This window comes from Pristis pectinata, chromosome 17 (genome assembly GCF_009764475.1).
Source record: "Pristis pectinata isolate sPriPec2 chromosome 17, sPriPec2.1.pri, whole genome shotgun sequence".
Classification (NCBI taxonomy): domain Eukaryota; kingdom Metazoa; phylum Chordata; class Chondrichthyes; order Rhinopristiformes; family Pristidae; genus Pristis; species Pristis pectinata.
In genome coordinates this window covers 6,816,036-6,838,790 of record NC_067421.1, presented here as the reverse complement: position 1 = coordinate 6,838,790, position 22,755 = coordinate 6,816,036, and the positions used below count along the sequence as shown (strand labels likewise).

At 49.0% G+C, this 22,755-nt stretch overlaps 1 protein-coding gene across 1 annotated transcript; it reads left to right on the top strand.

The window, feature by feature from the left end:
- The first annotated feature begins 5,097 nt into the window (after window positions 1-5,097).
- On the top strand, window positions 5,098-21,922 carry LOC127579370 (protein PML-like). The gene is made up of 6 exons (XM_052032122.1): window positions 5,098-5,216; window positions 9,167-9,663; window positions 11,384-11,961; window positions 13,574-13,644; window positions 18,484-18,718; window positions 20,215-21,922. Exons 2-6 carry the CDS (start codon window positions 9,170-9,172, stop codon window positions 20,250-20,252), a joined length of 1,416 nt encoding a protein of 471 aa, XP_051888082.1. The 5' UTR covers window positions 5,098-5,216; window positions 9,167-9,169; the 3' UTR covers window positions 20,253-21,922.
- The last annotated feature ends 833 nt before the right edge of the window (window positions 21,923-22,755 follow it).

The following is a 22,755-nucleotide window of genomic DNA, read 5'->3' as shown; positions in this document are numbered from 1 at the left end:
GAGTTATGGTCACTATCTCCAAAATGCTCTCCCACCGAGAGATCTGAAACCTGATCTGGCTCATTGCCTAGTACCAGGTCCAGTATGGTCTCTCCTCTAGTCGGTCTGTCCACGTACTGTGTCAGGAATCCTTCCTGTACACACTTAACAAACTCTGCCCCATCTATCCCTTTACACTAAGGAGGTGCCAGTCGATATTAGGGAAGTTGAAATCACCCATGACAACATCCCTGTTATTTTTGCATCTCTCCAAAATCTGCCTCCTGATCTGCTTCTCAGCGTTTCTGCTGCTATGGGGGGGTCTGTAGAATACTCCCAATAGAGTGATTGTTCCCTTCCTGTTTCTGACTTCCACCCACACTGACTCAGTGGACGATTCCTCCAGGACGTCCTCCCTTACTACAGCTGTGACACTGTCCCTGATCAGCAAAGCCACTCCCCCACCTCTTTTTCCTCCGTCCCTCTCTGTTTTGAAACATCTAAACCCCGGAATATCCAGCAGCCATTCCTGCCCTTGTGACAGCCAAGTCTCTGTGATGGCCACCACGTCATAGTTCCACGTACTTACCCACACTCTAAGTTCATCTCCCTTGCTCCTGATACTTCTCACATTAAAGTAGACACACTTCAGCCCATCCAACTGACTGCAATTTTGCCCTTTCAACTGCCGATCCTTCCTCACAGTCTTTCTACACTTTGCATCTACTTGTACACTAAATGAACCAAGCTCTGACCTATCACTCTGGTTCCCATCCCCCTGCCAAACTAGTTTAAACCCTCCCCAACAGTTCTAGCAAACCTGCCTGCAAGAATATTGGTCCCCCTCCAGTTCAGGTGTAACCAGTCCCTCTTGTACAGGTCGTACCTTCCCCACAAGAGATCCCAATGATCAACAAATCTGAAACCCTTTTTATACAGATGAATTCATTACACAGTGCATTGAGGTAGTACAAGGTAAAACAACAGCAGAATGCAGAGTAAAGTGTCACAGCTACAGAGAAAGTGCAGTGCAGGTAGACAATAAGGTGCAAGGTCATAACGAGGGAGATTGTGAGATCAAGAGTCCATCTCATTGTACTAGAAAACTGTTCAATCAATAGTCTTAGAACAGCGGGATAGAAGCTGTCCTTGAGCCTGGTGGTATGTGCTTTCAGGCTTTTGTATCTTCTGCCCGATGGGAGGAGGGAAGAAGAGAGACTGTCCGGGGTGTGTGGGGTCTTTGATCATGTTGGTGCTTTACCGAGGCAGCGAGAAGTGTAGACAGAGTCCATGGAGGAGAGGCTGGTTGGAAGTACAGTATTGAAGGTGGAGCTGTAGTCAATAAACAATAGTGTAATGTAGGTGTCTTTACTGTCCAGATGGTCCAAAGATGAGTGTAGGGCCGGGGAATAGCGTCTGCCATAGATCTGTTTCAACGGTAGGCAAATTGCAGTGGGTCGAGGTTTTCTGGGAGGCTGGAGTTAATGCGTGCCATGACCAGCCCCTCGATACATATGTCATGACCTGGATAACGTTCAGACAATGGGATAATAAGGTCCTTCTTCTACAGAGAGCACATCCCTTTCGCAACCTCACTGTCAAATCTTAGAGAGGTACACTGGTCTATTGGAGTAATAATCCAAAATTCTGGGATAATCTGAAATCATTAGTGAATTCATATCACACCAGCACAATTTGAGACTTTGAACTCTTTATTTTAAAATGTAAAGAACTATCGAGGTTATCATGAAAGTGCCCATGAAATATTTCAAACCCCCATGATCTCCACCCCCAAGAGCGGGCAGTTAAGCTACTGTGAAGCCATCAGCTGAGTGTACAACGACCAGCTGGAAAATGTCTCAATGGACCTTCGTGGTCACTGAGTCTTAATCCGGGAACACCGTCCCCAATAGGTGACTCCTTCCCAATGACCAGTTTATTAAGCACAGGACAAATACAATCTACCCAATCCATCTCTTCTCAATCATCAGCCAAGTGATAGAAGCTGCCCTTGATGGTGTTATGAAGCATCATTTCTTCACCATTAATCTACTCTCCAATGCCCAGTTCAGGTTTTACAAGAACCACTTGCTCCAGACCTTGTCACAGCCTTGGTCCACACAGAGTTGAATTCCTGAGGTGTAGTGAGAGTGCCTGCCCTCGGGATTAAGGCAGCATATGATTGTGTGGCATCAGGGACCCCCAGTAAAACTGGTATCAATGGGCAACAAGAGAAAAACTCTCCACTAATTGGAGTCATGCCATGCACAAAGGAAGATGTGTTTGTTAAACATCCCAGCATCAGGACAGCACTGCAACGTTTCCTCAGGACAGTATCCGAGGCCCAACCATCTTCACCTACTTCATCAATAATCTGCCTTCCATCATAAGGTGAGGATGTTCACTTGTGATTGTGCAATGTTCAATTTTATTCCCATCTCCTCAGCAACTGAAGCAGCCTATACATGCATACATCATGTCCTAGATAACATTCTGGCAGTGGATAACAAAGGGGTAAACAACATCTGTGCTACAGACCTGCCAGGCAATGGCCATCTCTAGTGAGAGAGGTGCAGTGCATGCCAACGGCACTGTGTGAGTACAGACACCAGAAGGGCCGCAGTGGTTCAGGGAGGCACCTCACCACCACCTTCCCAAGAGGAGGTACAGATGGACAATAAATGCTGATGTTTCCAGCCACACCGAGATCTGAACAGAGAAAGCTCTTGAATCTGCAATAATTCAAACGGTTCACTGATGTGCTGAAGCTGTTGTCCACATCTGCCCTGGGCCACATGTGACACCGGTCCACACCAACGTGCTTGACTCAGCTGTTCCTGACGTGGGCTGTCAGGCTCTGTGGTTGTACAGTGGCAGTGAGGGTGAGCTGGAACCGAAGTCTCTGCTCGCCGGCTGTGACTGCCCTCTGCTTCTCACCTACATTCTCCATCTGAAGCACATCACTGTTCCCTAAACATGTACTTTTCTTAAAATTTGCAAATACTGTACGTTGCAATTCACAGTGCAAACAATTTGCCTGCAAGGTTTACATTACAGCAGGATGGCAGCAGTCCTCCCACACACCTGTTCCATGAGGGATGTCCCGGAGGTTTCTCCGTGAGCTCTGACTCCTCCATGTAGAGTCAGACAGCGCAAAAACTGGCCCTTCGGCCCACCCAGTCCGTGTTGATCTTCAAACAGCCATTACACTCATCCACATTCCCATCAACCCCCCCCCCCCCAGGTTCCACCACACAACTGCACACTCGGGGTGGCTTATGGCCCTCAGTGAACTCACCATCCAGCACGTCTTTGGGATGCCTCGCTGCCTGGGCGAAGCAGCCAGCATAATCAAAGACCCCACCCACCCGGGACATTCTCTCTTCTCTCCTCTTCCATCGGGTAGAAGATACAGGAGCCTGAGGGGATGTACCACCAGACTTAAGGACAGCTTCTACCCCACTGTGATAAGACTACTGAATGGTTCCCTTATACAGTGAGATGGACTCTGACCTCACGATCTACCTTGTTGTGACCTTGCACCTTATTGCACTGCACTTTCTCTGTAGCTGTGACACTTTACTCTGTACTGTTATTGTTTTTACCTGTACTACCTCAATGCACTCTGTACTAACTCAATGTAACTGCACTGTGTAATGAATTGACCTGCACGATCGGTATGCAAGACTGTACCTCGGTACAAGTGACAATAATAAACCAATTCCAATAGCAATGTGGGAGGAAGCCGGAGCACCCAGGTCGCAGGGAGAATGTGCAACCTCTGTGTAGACAGCCCCAAGGTCAGGAGTGAACCCAAGCTGCTGGAGCGGGGAGGCAGCATCTCTACTGGATGTATCACTGGGAGGTCACTGTTTATAGAGGGGGAATCCAGCCGTGGCACTTCACTCACTGTTTGTAGAGCCCACTCACCATTGCAATGTGATGGGACGGCAACTGCTCTGCCTCAGACGGCAGGAAATTGCATCGAGTTGTGAACACGGCCCAGTCCGTCCCACAAACCAACCTCTGCTCCATGGGCTCCAAGGACCCCTCCCACCCCAGTCATCCTCTCCCATCAGGCAGGAGATACAGGACCCTGAGAACACGTACCAACAGGAAGCGTGACGACACGTGTCCCCAGAACACTCTATGCAAAAGATGCATTTCCCTGCGTGTTTCGACGTATGTGTGACTAATAAAGAGATCTTATATTCTGCTTTCCTTTTTACTACCTTGATGTACTGGAATGATCTGTCTGGATGGCACACAAACAAAGCTTTTCACTGTGTCTCAGTGCAAACCAGTACCAATGTCCGCACACAGGATGGAGCCCCATGAGGCAGCAGCCCGACCCTCTGCGCCACTCGGGTGCCCAAATGCTCATCCCCACCGGGCAGTGGCAGCTCCCCAGGCTGCAGCACTTCCCCTGGGAGGGAACGTCCCGCTGATGGTGCCTGCAGACCGGTGAGTGTTGGGCGGGCCAGAGGCCGTTCCCCCACCCAGCGGGCAACCCGATGTGTGGAGACACAGGAGACTGTGAGGGTGTTGGAATCTGGAGCAACAAACTGTCTGCTGGAGGAACTCAGCAGGTCAAGCAGCATCTGTGGGGGGGGGGGGGGGACGAATTGTCGATATTTCGGTTCCAAATCCTGTATGGGGGCTGAGAGGGGAGAGGGCAAATATAATAAGGAGAGGGGGAGTGGTGAGACAGGGGCCTGAGGTGATTGGTGGACCGAGGAGGGGTGATCTGTGTGTGGAGGGAGGGAGGGGGGTTGGAAAGGGTAAATAGGTTTGAGGGGGGGAGGGAGAGGGGTGGGCTAGGGGACATAGGTGGGAGGGGGAGAGGGGACAAGGTGGGAGCACCCGAAACGTCAACCATTCCTACCCCCATCCCCACCCCCCCACCCCAGACGCTGCTCGACCCGCTGAGTTCCCCCAGCAGGTTGTTTGTTGAGCCCCATGTGTGTCTCGGTGCCCGTCCCGGGACCAGCGCCCCTGCCCCCCGGACAGAGGCCATGGGCAGACCGGCCCCCGGGGGCTCCGAGGGGTGGGGGGGGGGGGGGGGGGGGGGGGGGGGGGGGGGGGGGAGGGGTCCCACCGCCAGGGTCTGGTGCCTCAGCCCCGGGTCATGCCAATCAGCGGGCTGTCCCCGCCCGCACCTCCCACTTTCACTTTCGTTTCTGCGGGACGTGGAGAGCGAGGGCCCGGGGAGCGGCGGAGAGGCCGCCGATCGCAGCGTGAGTAGCAGCGGCCGGAGGCACGGTGACCGGCCGCCCTTCCGCCCCCCGAGTCAGGTGGGCGGCCGGGGGTGGAGAGTGACGGGGTCCGTCGCCGGTGCCCGGGGTTTGAGAGGCTCGGAGTGCGGGGGCACCTCCGCAGGCGCCGCCTGACCCGCTCGGTGCTCCCGGCACCGTCTGATCTCCCACAGTTGCGGGTTTTAGTTTCCCGTTCCTGCCTACTCCCACCTCTCCCCGTCCCTGAAACTTAAACATCTTTGATTTCAAACTTTCCCCAGTTCTGATGAAATGTCAGCTCCCTTGCTCACTAACTCCCGTTGACCAGAGCGTCCGCTCCCTCCACATGAGCCTTCTGTGCTGCTGGGTGTCTCTGCATCATTTCTCTCGCACATCAGCCGGGTAAAACCCCGGCACGGTGCGGAGGTCCCCCATCATCCTCCCAACCAATGTCGTCTGATCCCCAACCCGGGTCTGGAAATGTTCACCCTCGCCTGCAACTGCCAAAGCCAACCGTGGCCACACGTTTCAGATGAAACCATAGTCTTGCAGTACACCATGTTGCCAGGAGTGCGAGTGCTTCACCTCTGGGTGGTGCGAAGGGAGGTGGTGAAAGACCTTTACCTCCTGTAGTCACAGGGGAAAGTGCTGTGAGGGGGAGTGATTGGTGGAGATGGAAGGCAGGAACAGGGGTAGCCGGGGAATGAATGGTCTCTTTGGTGGTCCGAAGGGAGGGCGAGGTGTGCCCAGCGGTGGAATCTCACAGAAGGTGGCAGAAGCTTTGCAGGATGATTGGTTGAACGTGGAGGCTGGAATGCCAGTGGGAACCCTATCCCTGTTGTGGGGGTGAGGAAAAAGTAAGGGATCTTCTAGGCGCTGGTGTGGAACGTGTCGGCGTCAGGACAGTTACTGTAGAGAGGAAAATGGAGGGAATAGCTGTGTCGGCACAACATTGTGGGCCGAAGGGCCTGTTCTCTGCAGTACTGTTCTATGCAGAGACAGGGCAACCAGGGGATGGGTCGGTGTCCTTACAGGAAGCAGGTGGGAGGAGGTGTAGTTGGGAGTCAGGGAGCACTTAATGGATATTGGTGGCTAACCTGTCCTCTGAGATGGAGATAGAGATGTCAAGAGCTGGAGGAGTCTGATAATGGACCTGGTGAAAGCGAGAGCAGAGTGGAAATTGTATTGAAATATTTGCGTTCTGCCCGAGGGCAGGGAGCAGCACCGACACAGTCGTCAATGTAGAAACATAGAAAACCTACAGCACAATTCAGGCCCTTCGGCCCACAAAGCTGTGCCGAACATGTCCCTACCTTAGACATTACTAGGCCATAGATGTAGTAGAAAGTGAGCTGAAAATAGAAAACAGAAAAAGAAATAAACTGGGACTGAAACCTAAACTGCTCCATGTATCCCACAAAAAGACAGGTGTAGCTTGGGCCCATGTGAGTTCCTGTGGATACACCTTTGACTTTGGTATTGGTATTGGTGTATTATTGTCACTTGTGCCGAGGTACAGTGAAAAACTTGTCTTACAAACCGATTGTACAGGTCAATTCATTACACAGTGCAGTTACATTGAGTTAGTACAGAGTGCATTGAGGTAGAACAGGTAAAAACAATAACAGTACAGAGTAAAGTGTCACAGCTACAGAGAAAGTGCAGTGCAATAAGGTGCAAGGTCACAACAAGGTAGATCGTGAGGTCATAGTCCATCTTATTGTATAAGGGAAGAGTTCAGTAGTCTTATCACAGTGGGGTAGAAACTGTCCTTAAGCTTGGTGGTACGTGCCCTCAGGTACCTGCATCTTCTGCCTGATGGAAGAGGAGAGAAGAGAGAATGTCCCGGGTGGGTGGGGTCTTTGATTATGCTGGCTGTTACACCAAAACAACGAGAGGTAAAGACAGAGTCCAAGGAGGGGAGACTGGTGTCCGTGATGTGCTGGGCTGTGTCCACAACTCTCTGCAGTTTCTTGCGGTCCTGGGCAGAACAGTTGCTGTACCAAGCCGTGATACATCCAGATAGGATGCTTTCTATGGTGCATTGGTAAAAGTTGGTGAGTGTCAAAGGGGACGAACCAAATTTCTTTAGCCTCCTGAGGAAGTAAGAGGTGCTGGTGAGCTTTCCTGGCTGTGGCATCTACGTGATTTGACCAGGACAGGCTGTTGGTGATGTTCACTCCCGGGAACTTGAAGCTGTCAACCCTCTCGACTCTTGGAGAACAAGAGTGGAGTTGGAGGAGAAGTTGTTCTCTGGGTGAAGGAGTGCGGTGTCAGAGGGGGACTGGTGGGGCTCCTGTTCAAGGAAGAGGTGAAGGGTTCCTGGTGTGAGAAGAAGGTGCAAAGAGATAGGGTGCCCATTGTGATGATCAGGTTGGAAGCTGATGAAGTGGCCGAGGTTATCAGATATGTAACAGATGCAAGTGGGGCTGGACAGGACAAGGGGAAACAGAATAAAGCCAAGGTTGGAAGGAACAAGTTCTGTGGGGCAAGAACAGGCTGAAACAATGGGTACACTAGGATCTTGGGCAGGAGGTGGAAGGGTCTGTGTGGGGAGGGACCTTTCAGGCTGGAGGCCCCAGTGGGAAGATCTCCTGAGAACATGATGTCAATGCTGTTTTGGAGAGAATGGCCCAGAGGGAGGAAAGAGGCAACGTCTGATCCTGTTTGCTTATTGCCCATTCCTGATTGTCCTTGGGAAGGTGAGGGTGAGCTGCCTGTTTGAACCGCCGCAGTCCTCCTGGTGAAGATGCTGCTCCAGGATTTACACCTGGTGACGATGAGGACCTGTGATGGTGTGTGAGGGGAAGCCGCTGGTGGTGGTGGTGGTCCCCAGAGCCAGCTGCCTGTTATCCTTCTTGGTGATGGAGGTCACGGGTTTAGGGGTGCCCCACTGAGAGAGTGAGAGCAGCGATCAGCCATGGGTGGGACACACTGTGGGGGAGTCTGTAAGGTTGGAGAACTGGATGCCATCGAACAATTCCTTACAGGGGGTGGAAGACCTTTGTAAGTCAGGAGGAGTCACCCACCAAGACTAGGGCGGGTGCGACTCTGCAGTGTCCGAATGTGGTGTCCGGTAGCTGCAGGGTCCTCTGTCTGGCTTTATCCTGAGTTTTGTTGTAGGCCCTCGGTTCCATTGCTGTGGGCCCAGAGCCATCTTATGGGCCCAATTGGGAAGTGCAGCTGACATTGGGGAACTGAATCATGGTGGTGACTCAGCCTTCACAGCCCATGAAGCCACATTGATTCTGCTTTATCACAATATTCCAAATACTGTATCCTGTTACCATTTCCTTGGTCGTGGATCCCAGCCTTTTCCCAGTGACAAATGTAGGGCTGCGAATTCCCCCTCACTACTGGCTGCAAGGTGGACAGCAGCTTGGACAGTTCCCCCTGCACTGCTGCATGGACAAACTGGAGACCGCCCGTCATAGCTGCCTTGCACCATTGCCAGGTGTTCTGGTGTTCACCAGCCAATTACACATCACCCAAGAGGCTCAGGCAGTCTTAAACAAAGCCAGAACAGAAAATGCTGGAGATACTCAGCAGGTCAGTCAGCAACTGTGGAGAGAGAACCAGAGTTGATGCTTCAGGTCAAAGATCCTTTATCAGAAATAGGAAAAGTGAGGTTAAATGTAAAAGAGACAGACAGTTTTATAGTTTTGGCTTCAGATTTCAAAGATCTGCAGTTTTTTTCCTGCTTTTTGATTAATATGGAATTCATTGCAAATTTGCAACAGGAATGTCACCTTTGAAGTTTTGCTCATCTCTCTGACAGGATTTCCCTGACTCTTTTGCCTTTGCCTTCTCATTTTGACCTGAAATGATAACCCTGTTTCTCTCTCCACAGATGCTGCATGACTTGCCGAGTATCTCCAGCGTTCAGATGTCCAGCATTTGCAGTTTCTTGCACTTCACCTAAATTTGTTCTGATGGGTATTTCCTTGTTGCAGGTCATGGCGAATGAGTCGGTGACCAGACTTGAGGAATATTTTCAATGCTGTCTCTGCAACAGGTCAGCAACGAGTCCAAAGCTCCTCCAGTGTCTTCACACCTTCTGTGCAGGTTGCTTGGAGCGTGAGTGCAGTGGGAATGATGTCAGATGCCCCATCTGCGAAATGGTGACCAAGTCAAGTGTCTCTTCCCTGCAGGACAATATATTGGTGTCAAACTTACAGAGCTGCCTGAAAGTGCAGCAGCAAATCCTAGCAAATGTGAAGCTGGACTGTACCTCCTGTGAGGGGAACAATGGCGCAGAGTTCATATGCCCAGAGTGTGACAAGCTGATGTGTAGCAACTGCCTCCAGGTACATAATGTGCTCATGGCAGATCACACAAGGTACGTGCAGACCTTGGGCACTTTGAGAAAGTTGAATTCGGATGAATTCTTGAAGATTCTGAGAAGATCGAAAGAGCTGTCCTGCAGCACACATGAGAATCAGCAGATTAGGTAACAGTTGCCCTGCAGGCTGGGCTTCTTTTTCACTTTCAAGGTTATTTTGCTTTGTTTGCTCTCCATTCCATCTCAAACAATCTGTGGATTTCAAAATCAAGAGAGAGTTGGACAGGCCCCCGCAGGCAGGCGCGGGCTAGGAAACGGTTGTGGTCCACAGATGGAGTGATCTCCAGACAGATGTAGTGGCTGTGAAAGTGGGTGGTACATGTGGGGAAAGGTCAGTTTAATGTGGAAGGGCGGGGGTGGCAGTTAGAGGGGCTGTGTGTGGTACAAGGTGTGTGTATCCTGTGCGAGGGGCTGTGTGTGGTACACGGTGTTTGTATCCTGTCCGAGGGGCTGTGTGTGGTACACGGTGTGTGTGGTACACAGTGTGTCTATCTTGTCCTAGGGTCTGTGTGTGGTATACAGTGTGTGTGGTACATAGTATGTGTGGTACACAGTGTGTGTATGCCGTCCTCGGGTCTGTGTGTGGTACACAGTGTGTGTATGCCGTCCTCGGGTCTGTGTGTAGTACACAGTGTGTGTATGCCGTCCTCGGGTCTGTGTGTGGTACACAGTGTGTGTATGCTGTCCTCGGGTCTGTGTGTGGTACACAGTGTGTGTGGTACATGGTGTGTGTATGCTGTCAGCTGGGGCTGCACCTTCAGGCAAAGAGGGTGACAGCCAGAGGTAGAATTGCAGATGATGATACGACAGCACAGTGGTTACTGGACTAATATCCAGAGCCCTGGATCTTTCATCTGGTGACATGAATTCCAATCCTACAACTGGTAGGGAAATGAAATGCAACCAATTAAATAAATCCAGCATTTTAAATAAAACTTTTTACAATGAACAGTTCCATCAATGGACTGCTTTGTCATTAAAAATCCCCATGGTCACTAATACTCCTCAGGCTGGTAAACTTCCACCTTTTCAGGTGGTTCTAGGTCCCACCTATGTTATTGACTCTTACCTGCCTTCTGAATCAGCTGAGCTAGTAACCCTTTGTAGGGGGCAATTAGGGATCAGGTTTATTACTATGTCCTATAAGTATAAGGTTAGGTAGGGTTTTTATGGAGTAGTTGTACAAGCTGTTGGTGAGACTGCAGTTGCTGTATTGTGTGCAGTTTTGGTTGCCTTGTTACAGGAAAGACGTAATTAAACTGGAAAGAGTGCAGAGGAATTTAGGAGAATGCTGCCAGGACTCGAGGGCCTGAGTTATAGGGAGAGGTTGGGCAGGCTAGGACTTTATTCCTTGGTATGTAGGAGATTGAGGGGTGACCTGATAGAGGTGTATAAAACCATGAGGGGCATAGATAGAGTAAATGCACATAGACTTTTTTCCAGGGAAGAGGAACTAAAAACTAGAGGGCATAGGTTTGAGGTGAGAGGTGAAAGGTTTAAAAGGGACTTGAAGGGCAACTTCTTCACTGAGGCTGGTGTATATATGGAACGAGCTGCCAGAGGAAGTGGTTGAGGCAGGTACAATGACAACATTTAAAAGACATCTGGATAACTACATGGATAGGACGGGTTTAGAGGGATATGGGCCAAATACAGATAAACGGGACTAGTTTGGTGGGCACCATGGTCAGCATGGAGGAGTTGGGACGAAGGGCCTGTTTCCTATGATTCTAACCCAACCGTCAGAGGGCTGGACGGGAAGCGTTAGATAGTAATGCGGGTTTTATGCTTTTGCCTGATGGCACCTCTAACTGACCTTTGTGTGCAGTCTGTACTGCAGCTCCTGCTCGATGTGGCTTTGTGTGCTGTGCGTGCTTGTGGAACACAGGGACCACAACTGCATTACTGTGCGAAAGCAGATCACCCAGCAGAAGAGTGAACTGCGGGAAACGCTGGCTGCAATACAGACCAACCAGGCGAAGTTTGCTGAATCACAGAGTCAACTGGAACAGCTTGTGGACAAGCTGAACAGGGACAAGTACAAGCTGGAGGATCTGATTAAAGCCCGGGTCAGCGCTGCCCTGCAGAAGGTGAGGGAGGAGGAGAGCAGGCTGCTCAGTGAGCTGCAGGAACTTCACTTATCCAAAACCCAGAAGCTGCAGGAGTGTCTGACCAGCATGGAGAACACGTTAAAGAGAATGGCGGTGAGCAGAGACATGGTGTCCCAGTTACTGCGCTATGCCACCGAGCAGGAAATGCTGAAACTGCAGGGAATCATCAAGTCAGCTCTCAGCCGGCTGCAGAAAGAAAAGCCGATGGACGTACAGGTGGAGAACACCATTATCGACTTTCAGGAGTGCTGTGTGTTTCCAGAGAGAATGCTGGGCAGTTTAATCATCACAAGGAGTAAGTAATAGTCAGGAACTCCTGCTTCCTTGCAAGTGATACTGGTTGAAAATGACACCTGCCCTGAACTATCAATGGGCAGTGGCCAAGGATGGTTGTTGAGACTCCTAAGTTATTGGGTGTTCCACCACCGATCAGGGAGGGAGGCTTCACAGCTGTGTCACCAGCAGCTGGTGGGTGGGCTCCCAGACCGGGTCCAGCCCGAGGCCGTATCCAGTCCCAGGCCGGGTCCAGCCCCAGGCCGGGTCCAGTCCCAGGCCCTGTCCAGCCCCAGGCCCGGTCCAGCCCCAGGCCCTGTCCAGCCCCAGGCCCTGTCCAGCCCCAGGCCGTCCAGTCCCAGACCGTCCAGCCCCAGGCAAGGTCCAGTCCCAGGCCGTGTCCAGTCCCAGGCCGTGTCCAGTCCCAGGCTGGGTCCAGCCTCAGATCCCATCCAGTATCCTGTCAGCAGCAGTGCCTGTGCCTTGCAGGGACATCACCTGGGCACGGCCTGTGTGCTCCCAACAGGTTCACCCTGAGAGACGGGCTGCAGGTTCCCACGGCTGGAGCTCACTGGGACTCCCAGTGATTCCCCAGAGCTCACGCTCAGAGATGCTGCCAGAGCATCGCCGGAGCTGGTGCTGGGAGCTGCTTCCAGTGAAATAAAGAAAAACATACTGTGAAATGGGGAGGAGAATAATCATGTCTCCATATCAGGTACACATGGATACTGGTACCTGTGGAGACACCACAGACTGCAGATGCCGGAATCTGGAGCAACGAACAATCTGCTGGAGGAACTCAGGGGGTCGAGCAGCATCTGTGGGGGGAGAGGAATTGTTGGTGTTTTGGGTTGAAACCCTGCACCAGGACTGAGGGGAGGCGGCCAGTATAAAGGGAAGGGGAGTGGTGAGTCAGGAGTCCAAGGTGATTGGTGGACTGATTGGAGACGGGGGCAGCTGAATGATAGATGGAGGCAGACAAAGGGAGAGAAGGAAAAGAGAGGCAGATGGAGTGAGGGGGGGGGGAGGGAGGGAGGGAGGGAGGGTGAAGGTTGGAGACGGCTGCTGGAGGGAGATAAGCAGGAACACAAAGGGCTGCCAGTGCTGGACTCTGACAAGTTAAGAGCGGAGCTATTGGGAACCAGTAGGGGAGAGGTGAATGGCGGATGGAACCAGAACTACATGGGGGAAGGGTGGGTGGGGAGGGGGTGTGTGAACTGTGTGTGTGGTGGGTCGATGGAACCAGGAGGGGATGAAGATGGGTGATTGGGAGGGGGGGGGGGGGAGGTGGTCGCCAGTGAGGGAAAGGGGTCCAAAACGGGAGGACAGGAGGAGGATTAGGAGAAGAGGGAGAAACGGGGAAAATAATCCACCGGAGGGGAGGATCACCTAAAATTGGAAAACTCAATGCTCATACCATTAGGTTGCAGACTACGCAGGCAGAGTACGAGGCCGTCTCCCCTCCCCTCCCCACTCTGAGTGTGTTGCTATCCATGGTCTTTGTCCTGGTCATATGGCCAACTCCAAGAACTGTTTTGAATGAAGGATGTAATTAAACATAATTTAGTCCTTTTCCTTTATGTGTTAGTACTAGTTACACATACCATTTATTGATCAAAGTCATTATTTTTCAGTGAGACCCGAGTCCAGTTCGGATCGGAATTTCCAGTTGCCCGGATGCAGTATTGCTGCTCAGTGCAAGGAGGTGAATGTACATAACTAACCCCACACACGGATTTAAAGCAGTTTTAGCACTGAGTTCAGAATGCTCTGACAAAACTGAGGGAGGAATCGGATAAAATGTGATGGCCACATGACTTCCAGCTGTGTCCGAGACAGCTGTGATTGGCCAGGGTCAGTGCAAGGGTGGCCTGAGTTGCTACAAATCAAACTGGCACTGTTCCCATCCATTACCCCACCACTTTCTGCTTTACCCCACCGCCCCCTGCCGACACCCCACCGCCCCCTGCCGACACCCCACCGCCCCCTGCCGATACCCCACCGCCCCCTGCCGACATCCCACCGCCCCCTGCCGACATCCCACCGCCCCCTGCCCACACCCCACCGCCCCTGCCCACACCCCACCGCCCCATGCCGACACCCCACCGCCCCATGCCGACACCCCACCGCCCCATGCCGTTACCCCCACCGCCCCCTGCCGACACCCCACCGCCCCCTGCCGACACTCCATTTGCCGTTACCCCACTGTTAACCTCCCATTACTATTTCTCACCGAGAGTCATGTAGTTCCCTGATCTATGCCGTGAGCTGGGAGGTACTTGTAATTGTTTGGCTGGAATGGGCAACAGCTGGTCACAAGGTGAGTGCTTTTCTTAGCTTGTTCCTCTCTGTGGAGGGAACGGGTGCAACAACATGCTTGACTTTCTGTGTGGTTAGTCAGCAGGCTGTTCGCCATATCCTGGGAACTACGCTATGCTTGTTGTGTACAGCATAGCCTAATGCAGCCAACCAGCACAAATAAAGCTGAGACTGAGTGGTGTTCAGGACTCATCAGGGCTATGTAATTCTTGTTCCTCGAGCATTCTCTCCTCTTCACAAGCTCACAAGATCACAGGACAAAGGAGCAGAAGTAGGCCATTTGGCCCATCGAGTCTGCTCCATGAGCTAAACTAATACTATTCCTATCAAGCCCCAATTTCCAGCCTTATCCCCATATCCCTTGATACCTTGACTAATTAGATACCTATCAATCTCCTCCTTAAACACCCCCAATGATTGGGCTTCCACTGCTGTATGTGGCAAAGAATTCCATAATTTCACTACCCTCTGGCTAAAGAAATTTCTCCTCATTTCTGTTTTAAGCCGGTACCCTCTAATTCTAAGACTGTGCCCCTCTAGTCCTGGACTCACCCACCAAGGGAAACAGCTTAGCCACATCTACTCTGTCCAGTCCTTTCAACATTCTAAATGTTTCTATGAGGTCCCCTCTCATTCTTCTGTACTCCAGTGAGTACATCCAAGAGCCGACAAATGCTCATTGTATGTAAGCCCTTTCATTCCAGGAATCATCTTCGTAAATCTTTTCTGAACCCTCTCTAACATCAACACATCCTTCCTAAGGTAAGGGGCCCAAAACTGCACACAGCATTCCAAATGAGGCCTCACTAATGCCCTGTAGAGCCTCGTCAACACTTCCTTACTTTTATACGTTATACCTCTTGAAATGAATGCCAACATAGCATTTGCTTTCTTTACCGCCGATCCGACCTGGTGGTTAACCTTTAGGGTATCCTGCACGAGTACCCCCAAGTCCCTTTGTACTTCTGTACTTTGAATTTTCTCTCCTTCTAGATAAGAATCTGCCCGTTTATTTCTTTTTCCAAAGTATACAACGGCACATTTCTCAACATTGAATCTCATCTGCCATTTCTTTGCCCATTCTCCTAAACTATATAGGTCTCTCTGCAACCTTCCTGTTTCTTCAATACTCCCTACTCCTCCACCTATCTTGGTGTCATCTGCAAACTTAGCCACAAAACAATTTACTCCATAATCCAAATCATTGACGTACAATGTAAAAAGAAGCGGCCCCAACACTGACCCCTGCGGAACACCACTAGTAACCGGTAGCCAACCAGAACAGGATCCTTTTATTCCCACCCTTTGCTTTCTGCCAACCAGCCAATGCTCCACCCATTCTGTTATCCTACTTGTAATTCAATGAGCTCTCATCTTATTAATCAGTCTCTTGTGCGGCACCTTGTCGAAGGCCTTTTGAAAGTCTAAATACACAACATCCACAGCCTCTCCCTTATTCACCCTACCTGAGATTTCCTCAAAAAACTCCAATAGGTTAGTCAGGCAGGATCTTCCCTTCATGAAACCATGCTGGCTTGGACCTTTCTTGCCTTGCACCTATAGGTATTCCATAACCTCATCCTTGAGGATTGATTCCAATAACTTTCCCACCACTGATGTCAGACTAATAGGTCTGTAATTTCCTTTATGCTGCCTTCCACCTTTCTTATACAGCGGAACTACATTTGCAACCCTCCAGTCCTCCAGTACCATGCTGGAGTCTATTGATACCTGGAAAATTATCACCAATGCCTCCGCTATCTCTAAAGCCACTTCCTTCAGAACCCAAGGGTGGACCTCATCCGGTTCAGGAGACTTATCAGTCTTTAGTCCATTTAGCTTCCCTAGCACCTTCTCTCTAGTGATCTTGACTGAACTAAGTTCTATCCCGAGACGCCTGACGGTCAGGTATATTGCTGATGTCCTCCACAGTGAAGACCGATGCAAAATACTCATTTAGTTCCTCTGCCATCTCTTTGTTATCCATCATAATCTCTCCCGCACTGTTATCGATTGGTCCTATATCAACCCGTGTCTCTCTTTCACTATTCATATATTTTAAAAAACTCTTAGTATCCTTTTGAATGTTATCTGCCAACTTCCTTTCATAATTCATCTTTTCTTTCCTAATGACCTTCTTAGTTTCATTCTGTAAGTTTTTAAAAGTTTCCCAGTCTTCTGTTTTCCCACTAATTCTTGCTTCCTTGTATGCCCTCCCTTTTGCTTTTATTTTAGCCTTAACCTCTCTCGTTATCCACATTTGTGCCATTTTTCCATTCAAAACCTTTTTTCTTGGAATATATCTATCCCGCACTTTCCTTATTTCTTGTAGAAATTCCATCCATTTCTGTTCTGCCCTCCCTCCAGCTGGCTTACTCTTCCAATCAATTTGGGCCAACTCCTCTCTCATGCCACTGTAATTTCCTTTGTTCGACTGAAATATCGATACACCAGTTATCAGCTTTTCCTTCTCAAATTTGAAAGTGAACTCAATCATATTGTAATCACTAGATCCTAATGGTTCCTTTACCTTTAGTTCCCTAATCACCTCCGGTTCGTTACACAGCACCCAATCCAAAACAGCCGATCCCCTGGTGGGCTCATCAACAAGTTGCTCCAAAAAGCCATCCCGTAGACATCCCACAAACTCACTCTCCTGAGATCCGCTGCCTTGCTGGATTTCCCAGTCCACTTTCATGTTAAAATCCCCCATAATTATCTTAACGTTGTCTCTCTGACACGCTTTTTCTATTTCTAACTGTAACTTATCCACATCCTGACTGCTGTTAGGGGGCCTATATATAACTGCTATTATTGTGCTTTTACCCTTTCCATTTCTAAGCTCCACCCATAAGGATTCCACTTATTCTTCCTGTTGATTTTATATTATTACCAACCATCAGGGCCACACCACCCCCCCGCCTACCCGCCTATCCTTCCTATACACTGTGTACCCCTGGACATTCAGTTCCCAATCACATCCGTCGTAAAGCCATGACTCGGTGATTGCCACAATGTCGTATTTATTAACCTGTAGTTGTGCCACTAGGTCATCCACTTTATTCCTAATGCAACGTGCATTTAAATATAGTACATTTAGGCCAGTATCTGCTACTGATTTTGCTGTATTTCTGTTGTTCAGCAAATTATCCTGTCTTTTCACCTGCCTGTCCTTCTTACCATCCTCACTGCACACTGTCTTGGACTTGTTCCTATATACCTCTTCCTCTATCCTAACATCCTGGTTTCCTTCCCCCTGCCAAATTAGTTTAAACCCTCCCCAACAGCTATATTAAATATTCCCGCCAGGATATTGGACTCCTTGGAGTTCAGGTGTAATCCATCCTTTGTGAATAGGTCATGCCTCTCCCAAAAAAAGGTCCCAATGATCCAAGAATTTGAAGCCCTGCCCCCTGCACCAGTTACTCAGCCACGCATTCATCTGCCTGATCTTGCTATTCTTACTTTCATTAGCACGTGGCACAGGTAGTAATCCTGAGATTACTACCCTGGAGGTTCAGTTTCTCAACCTTCTTCCTAGCTCCTTGTAATCTTCCTTCAGGACCTCCTCTCGTCATTGGTACATGTACCAAGACTTCTGGTTCTTCTTCCACCATTAACTCAACTGAAGAGATTGAGCAAAGCTTCAATCCATGCTGAGGGGGAGACCCAGTAAGGAGGCAGCAGGTTCTGCCCTCTCCCTCCGCAGCTTCACCAGCACCGGCAGTGTAAGGAACGCGAGTCCACTTCAGAATTTCTAGTCGCCGGAGCTCTTCGCTTGTGACCGCTCGCAGACTTCCAGCCCCAGCCTTGTCTGTGCTATATTTTCTCCCTGAAGAAGCTGATCACAAGAATGATAAATTGCATTCAATGTAAAACCATCTCAAGGTGCATCATAGCAATGGTAAACCAGACATGGATGCAGAGCCACAGAGGAGGCCAGAGGGTTAGACCCTAGGTGGCTGAGGGCATAACCAGCAAAGCTGGACTGATGAAAGCTGGTGAAATATGTGGAGATATTGGTCGCCCCATTGTTGGCTCACCCTTGTGAATCCATTGTTTATTAGAATTTAAATTGTAATTGATTTAAGAAGGAATGTTTCAGATAGAACAAAAGAGGTGGTGCAGAGGATGAGTCTGGTTCTGGGGAGTTTGCTGCTTTCCAAGACGAATTGGTTTTGTGTTCTGTTGGTAACATTCACTTGTTAAATGTTCACTTCTCCAGGAAGTGGACGAGACTCCGAAGTGTAGCTTCAACAAAAGGAAATGTCACACGGCTGAGGAAACACAATCCTCCAAAAAACAGTGCCTGCAAGAGGAGCCAAGCAACAGCGCTGAGGGAGATTGCACCGCTGGCTGTAGTGGCTCTGCGCAGGGAGCGGGGCTCTGCATAGAGAGTGTCACTTCAGTTGCTGAGACTGACAAAGAGGAACTGATGCCCGTGTTTTTGGACACTGTAGGTAAACTTACATTCTGTACATTTTCACCTACATTTGACATTGTAAGTAAATCCATTCCATGCTCTCTACAAACATTCCACAATTTTGTTTACTTTTGGGTGAATTTTTACATTCCTCAAAAAATGTATTCATTTTTCTGGCTGCTATTGTCAGCAGGATGTTCCAAGCATTGTGAACTTGGTAAATGAGCAGTAGTCACTGCTGCTGTGTAAGTGGGAGCCAATTCCCACAAGCAAGATTCCATCGAGAGCAAGTAAATGATGAGTGAGCTCATATTTCCTTACAATAGAGGAGGTTATTGAGTTTATGCAATCCCGTCAGTCCCATTCTCCCATCTGTTTCCTTGTAACCTATTCTCTCACATGTTCATCAACTCTGATTTCTCAACCATCCACCAACTAGGGGCAGGCAATTTCCAGTGGCCAACTAACCTACCAATGCACGTATCTTTGGGATGTGGGAGGAAGCTGGAACATCTAGGGGAGACCCACGTGGGTAGCACCGGAGGTAACTACCTGCTCCAGCGCTGTGTCACGCCTTTGCTTTATTTGGTGCGCTGGAGTCACTGAGTAATGCAGCACGGAAACAGGCACTTCGGCCCAATTCATCCATGCCGGCCAAGGTGCCTGCCAAGCTAGTCCCATTTGCCCGTAGTTGGCCCATATCCCTCTAAGCCCCTTCTATCCACGTAGTTATCCAAATGTCTCTTATGTTGTTATTGTACCTGCCTCAACCTTTCTCTCTGGCAGATTATTCCATATACACACCACCCTCTGCATGAAGAAGTTGCCCCTCAGGTCCCTTTTAAATCTATCACCTCTCACCTTAAACCTGTGCCCTTAGTGTCTTGTCCCTTGGAAAAAGACTGTGTGCATTCACCCTATCTATGCCCCTCGTGATTTTATACACCTCTATCAGGTCACCCCTCAGTCTCCTACTTTCCAAGGAATAAAGACCTAGCCTGGCCAACCTCTCCCTATAACTCAGCTCCTCGAGTCCTGGCAGCATCCTCGTAAAGGTTCTCTGATGTTGGTTCAGGACACGGGAGAAACTATTGAGTGTGGAGCTCTCATCCAACCCCTGACAGTGTGTTGTGTGTTGAAATGAAGCATCAGCCTACACTGTGGCCTGAGGTGCTGAAATGAGGTTTGAAATCACAACTTCCTGACTCGAACACAGTTCCTCCAATGAGCAAAGTTGGTTCATGAAGCTAATGAACAGCACTCTTACCTCTGAATGGGAGGTTTGTGTCGCTAACCTGCCACAGTTACTGAGAAGTGTTGCCTCAGATATTGGATCGATTGGCTTGAAGGGATCCCACTGTCACTATTTCATGTCGGGCAGGGAACACACCCCAGTCAATGTTCTTTCTCAACTAAACCAGCAATGACGTGTTCTCCAGCGTACTTCTCTCAAACATTACAGGTTGCTAATTGATTGCTTTGTTTGTGTAATAAACCCAATCTGATTCTGATCCTCTCTCTCAACTTTTCCAGTGGAGCTGATACAAATAGATTCTGAAGATTCCAACTGAGGTTTGGCTGGAGGTGAAGGTCTGACACTGGAACAGAAAGCGGCAGCAGCAGCACTGACAATCAGACAACGGTGGTTCATGTCATTTGATGTGCTTGTGATCTACAATGCTCTGCCTGAGAAGCTGGTGGAAGCAAAGTCAAAGATAATGTTCAAAAGAGAACGTGTACATCATTCCCAATGGGCAATGTTCGCAGGAGTGGAACTGATTTGATAGCTTTTAGACAGCTGGTGCATGTTTAATGGGCTGCAGGGCCACCTTCTGTGCTGTTAAGCTGTGGTTTCTGGGGCACTGCTTGCAAGTTGTTACCAAATCTTTCAAAGGGGATGACAGCCCGTGATTCCCAAAATTAGGTCAAAATGCGTACGATGGGTACGATAGCAGAGTGGGTAGGTCACTGGAGTAATATTCATATCCCTGCACCATTGATCTGGTATCTTGAATTCCATCCCACCATACTAAGGAATTGAAATTCAAGTAATTAAATAAATTTAGGATTAAAAGCTAATGCAATTAACAGCCTATCAATTTACTGCCATTATAAATACATCTGGTCACTAATACCCTTCAGGTGGAAACCTCTCACCTTTACCTGGTCTGGCCCGCGTACAGCTGTAGCTCCCACCAATGTTAGTGAATCTTAACTGCCCTTTAAAATGGCTGAGCTACTAACCCTGTTCAGGAGGCAATTAGGGATGATGTTGATTACAGCGTCCTCTCGGTGCGTCTCATGAGCCACTCCCAGGCCAGGTACATCACAGATTGGGTGTACACTAAAGTTTCTCACTGTGTTATTCTGTAAGTATTCCAAGGTCTGGTGCAGTATGTTTTAGACCAGTTAAGTTTCACTGCAGTGCCTCAGCAGGTGTTCTGTTGTGGACTGCTCTGCTTGGATGGAAGTGTGTTCAGGGCAGTTTTTGGATAGAGGTGCAGTTAATGATTCTGGCTGACATTTCTTCCCTTGCCTGTGAGATATTGGGACCGTCTGCAGTGCCCCGATTACATTCTAAGCCACCCAGTGCTTTTGTCGGTGTCATGGCTCAGTCATCTGCAAGAAGAAAATCTTGTTTAATCTGTCACTCCAGCCTACTGCTCAATTGTCTTTTGAACATGTTTCTTCCAACGTTCTACTTTTTTGTTCCAGATGCCAGCATCTGCCATCTTTTTTCTCAACAGTAACAAGACTAGGGATCAACTAGATAGGTGTGGAGAGAAACGTGACTAATGCTTTGTATTGCTGTCTTTGTATCACTTGGTACTATGTAACTTCTCTTTCCTTTTAAATATCCACTGTCTTAATACAAAGTTCAGCTGTAAACCAATCAGTTTATTCATATAACAAGTAGATAGACTAAATTCAGCACGAGTTGGTCTAAGGACTTACAACTTTTTATATTCTATTTGATTCTTTTCAAAAAACAATAAAGATACTTTCTCGAAACCTCTTTGAACAAGGCCATGGAGTTGTACAGCACAGAAGCGGGCCCAACAGCCCACTGTGGTGCTGGCCAATCTACACTAATCCCATTTGCCGGCATTAGAACCGTGCCCTTCTATACCCAGCATGTTTAAGTGCCTGTCTAAATGTCTTTTAAATATAATGGCTCTTTCTGACTCCATCACCTCCTCTCGCAGTGAGTTCCAGATATTACTCTCTGTGTAAAATAAAACTAAAATAAAAATAAAACTGTGTAAAAATAAAACTTTGGATCCCCTTTAAAACACCTTTCTCTCAACTTAAACCTATGCCCTCTTGTTTTTGGTATCCATACCATGGGAAAAAGATTCTGGCTGTCTACCCCTGTCTATGCCACATAATTTTATACACCTCTATCAGGTCACCCTTCAGCCTCCTTCACTCCAGGGAAAACAAGCCCAGCCTGTCCGATCTCTCCCCATAACTAAAGTCCTCCAATCCAGGCAACACCCTGGTGAATCTCATCTGCACCCTCTCCAGTGCCACCACATCCTTCTGATAGTATGGCGACCAGAACGGCACAAAATACTAACTTTTATAAAGTCGCTACATAATGTCCCGAGTTTTATATTCTGCCCCGACCTTTGAGGCAAGCATACAGTATGCCTTCTTCACCACCTTATCTGTGTTGCCACTTTCAGGGAACTATGGACATTTCAATAAGAATGTCATCAAAGAAAAGTTGCTGAGGATTGTTAGGCATTTGATCAAAAAAAAGGTTTCATCTTCATATAAAAAAGAACAAAGAAGTGGGGAGACATAGGGAGGGGATTCCTGAACTGAGGGCCTTGGCAGCTGAAGGCACAGCCACCGCTGGTGGAGTGATTCAATTCAGGGATTATCATGGGGCATTTAAAGATGTACAGTTATCCCTGAAAGGATGGGAATGGAGGAGAATACAAAGGTACAAGGGAGCAAGCCTGCAGAGGGATTTGAAAAAAGGTATAAGAATTTTAAAATTAAGGCATGTTGACCATAAGCCAATGTAGATCAGTAAGCACGTGGTGATAGCTGATGGAGCTGGTG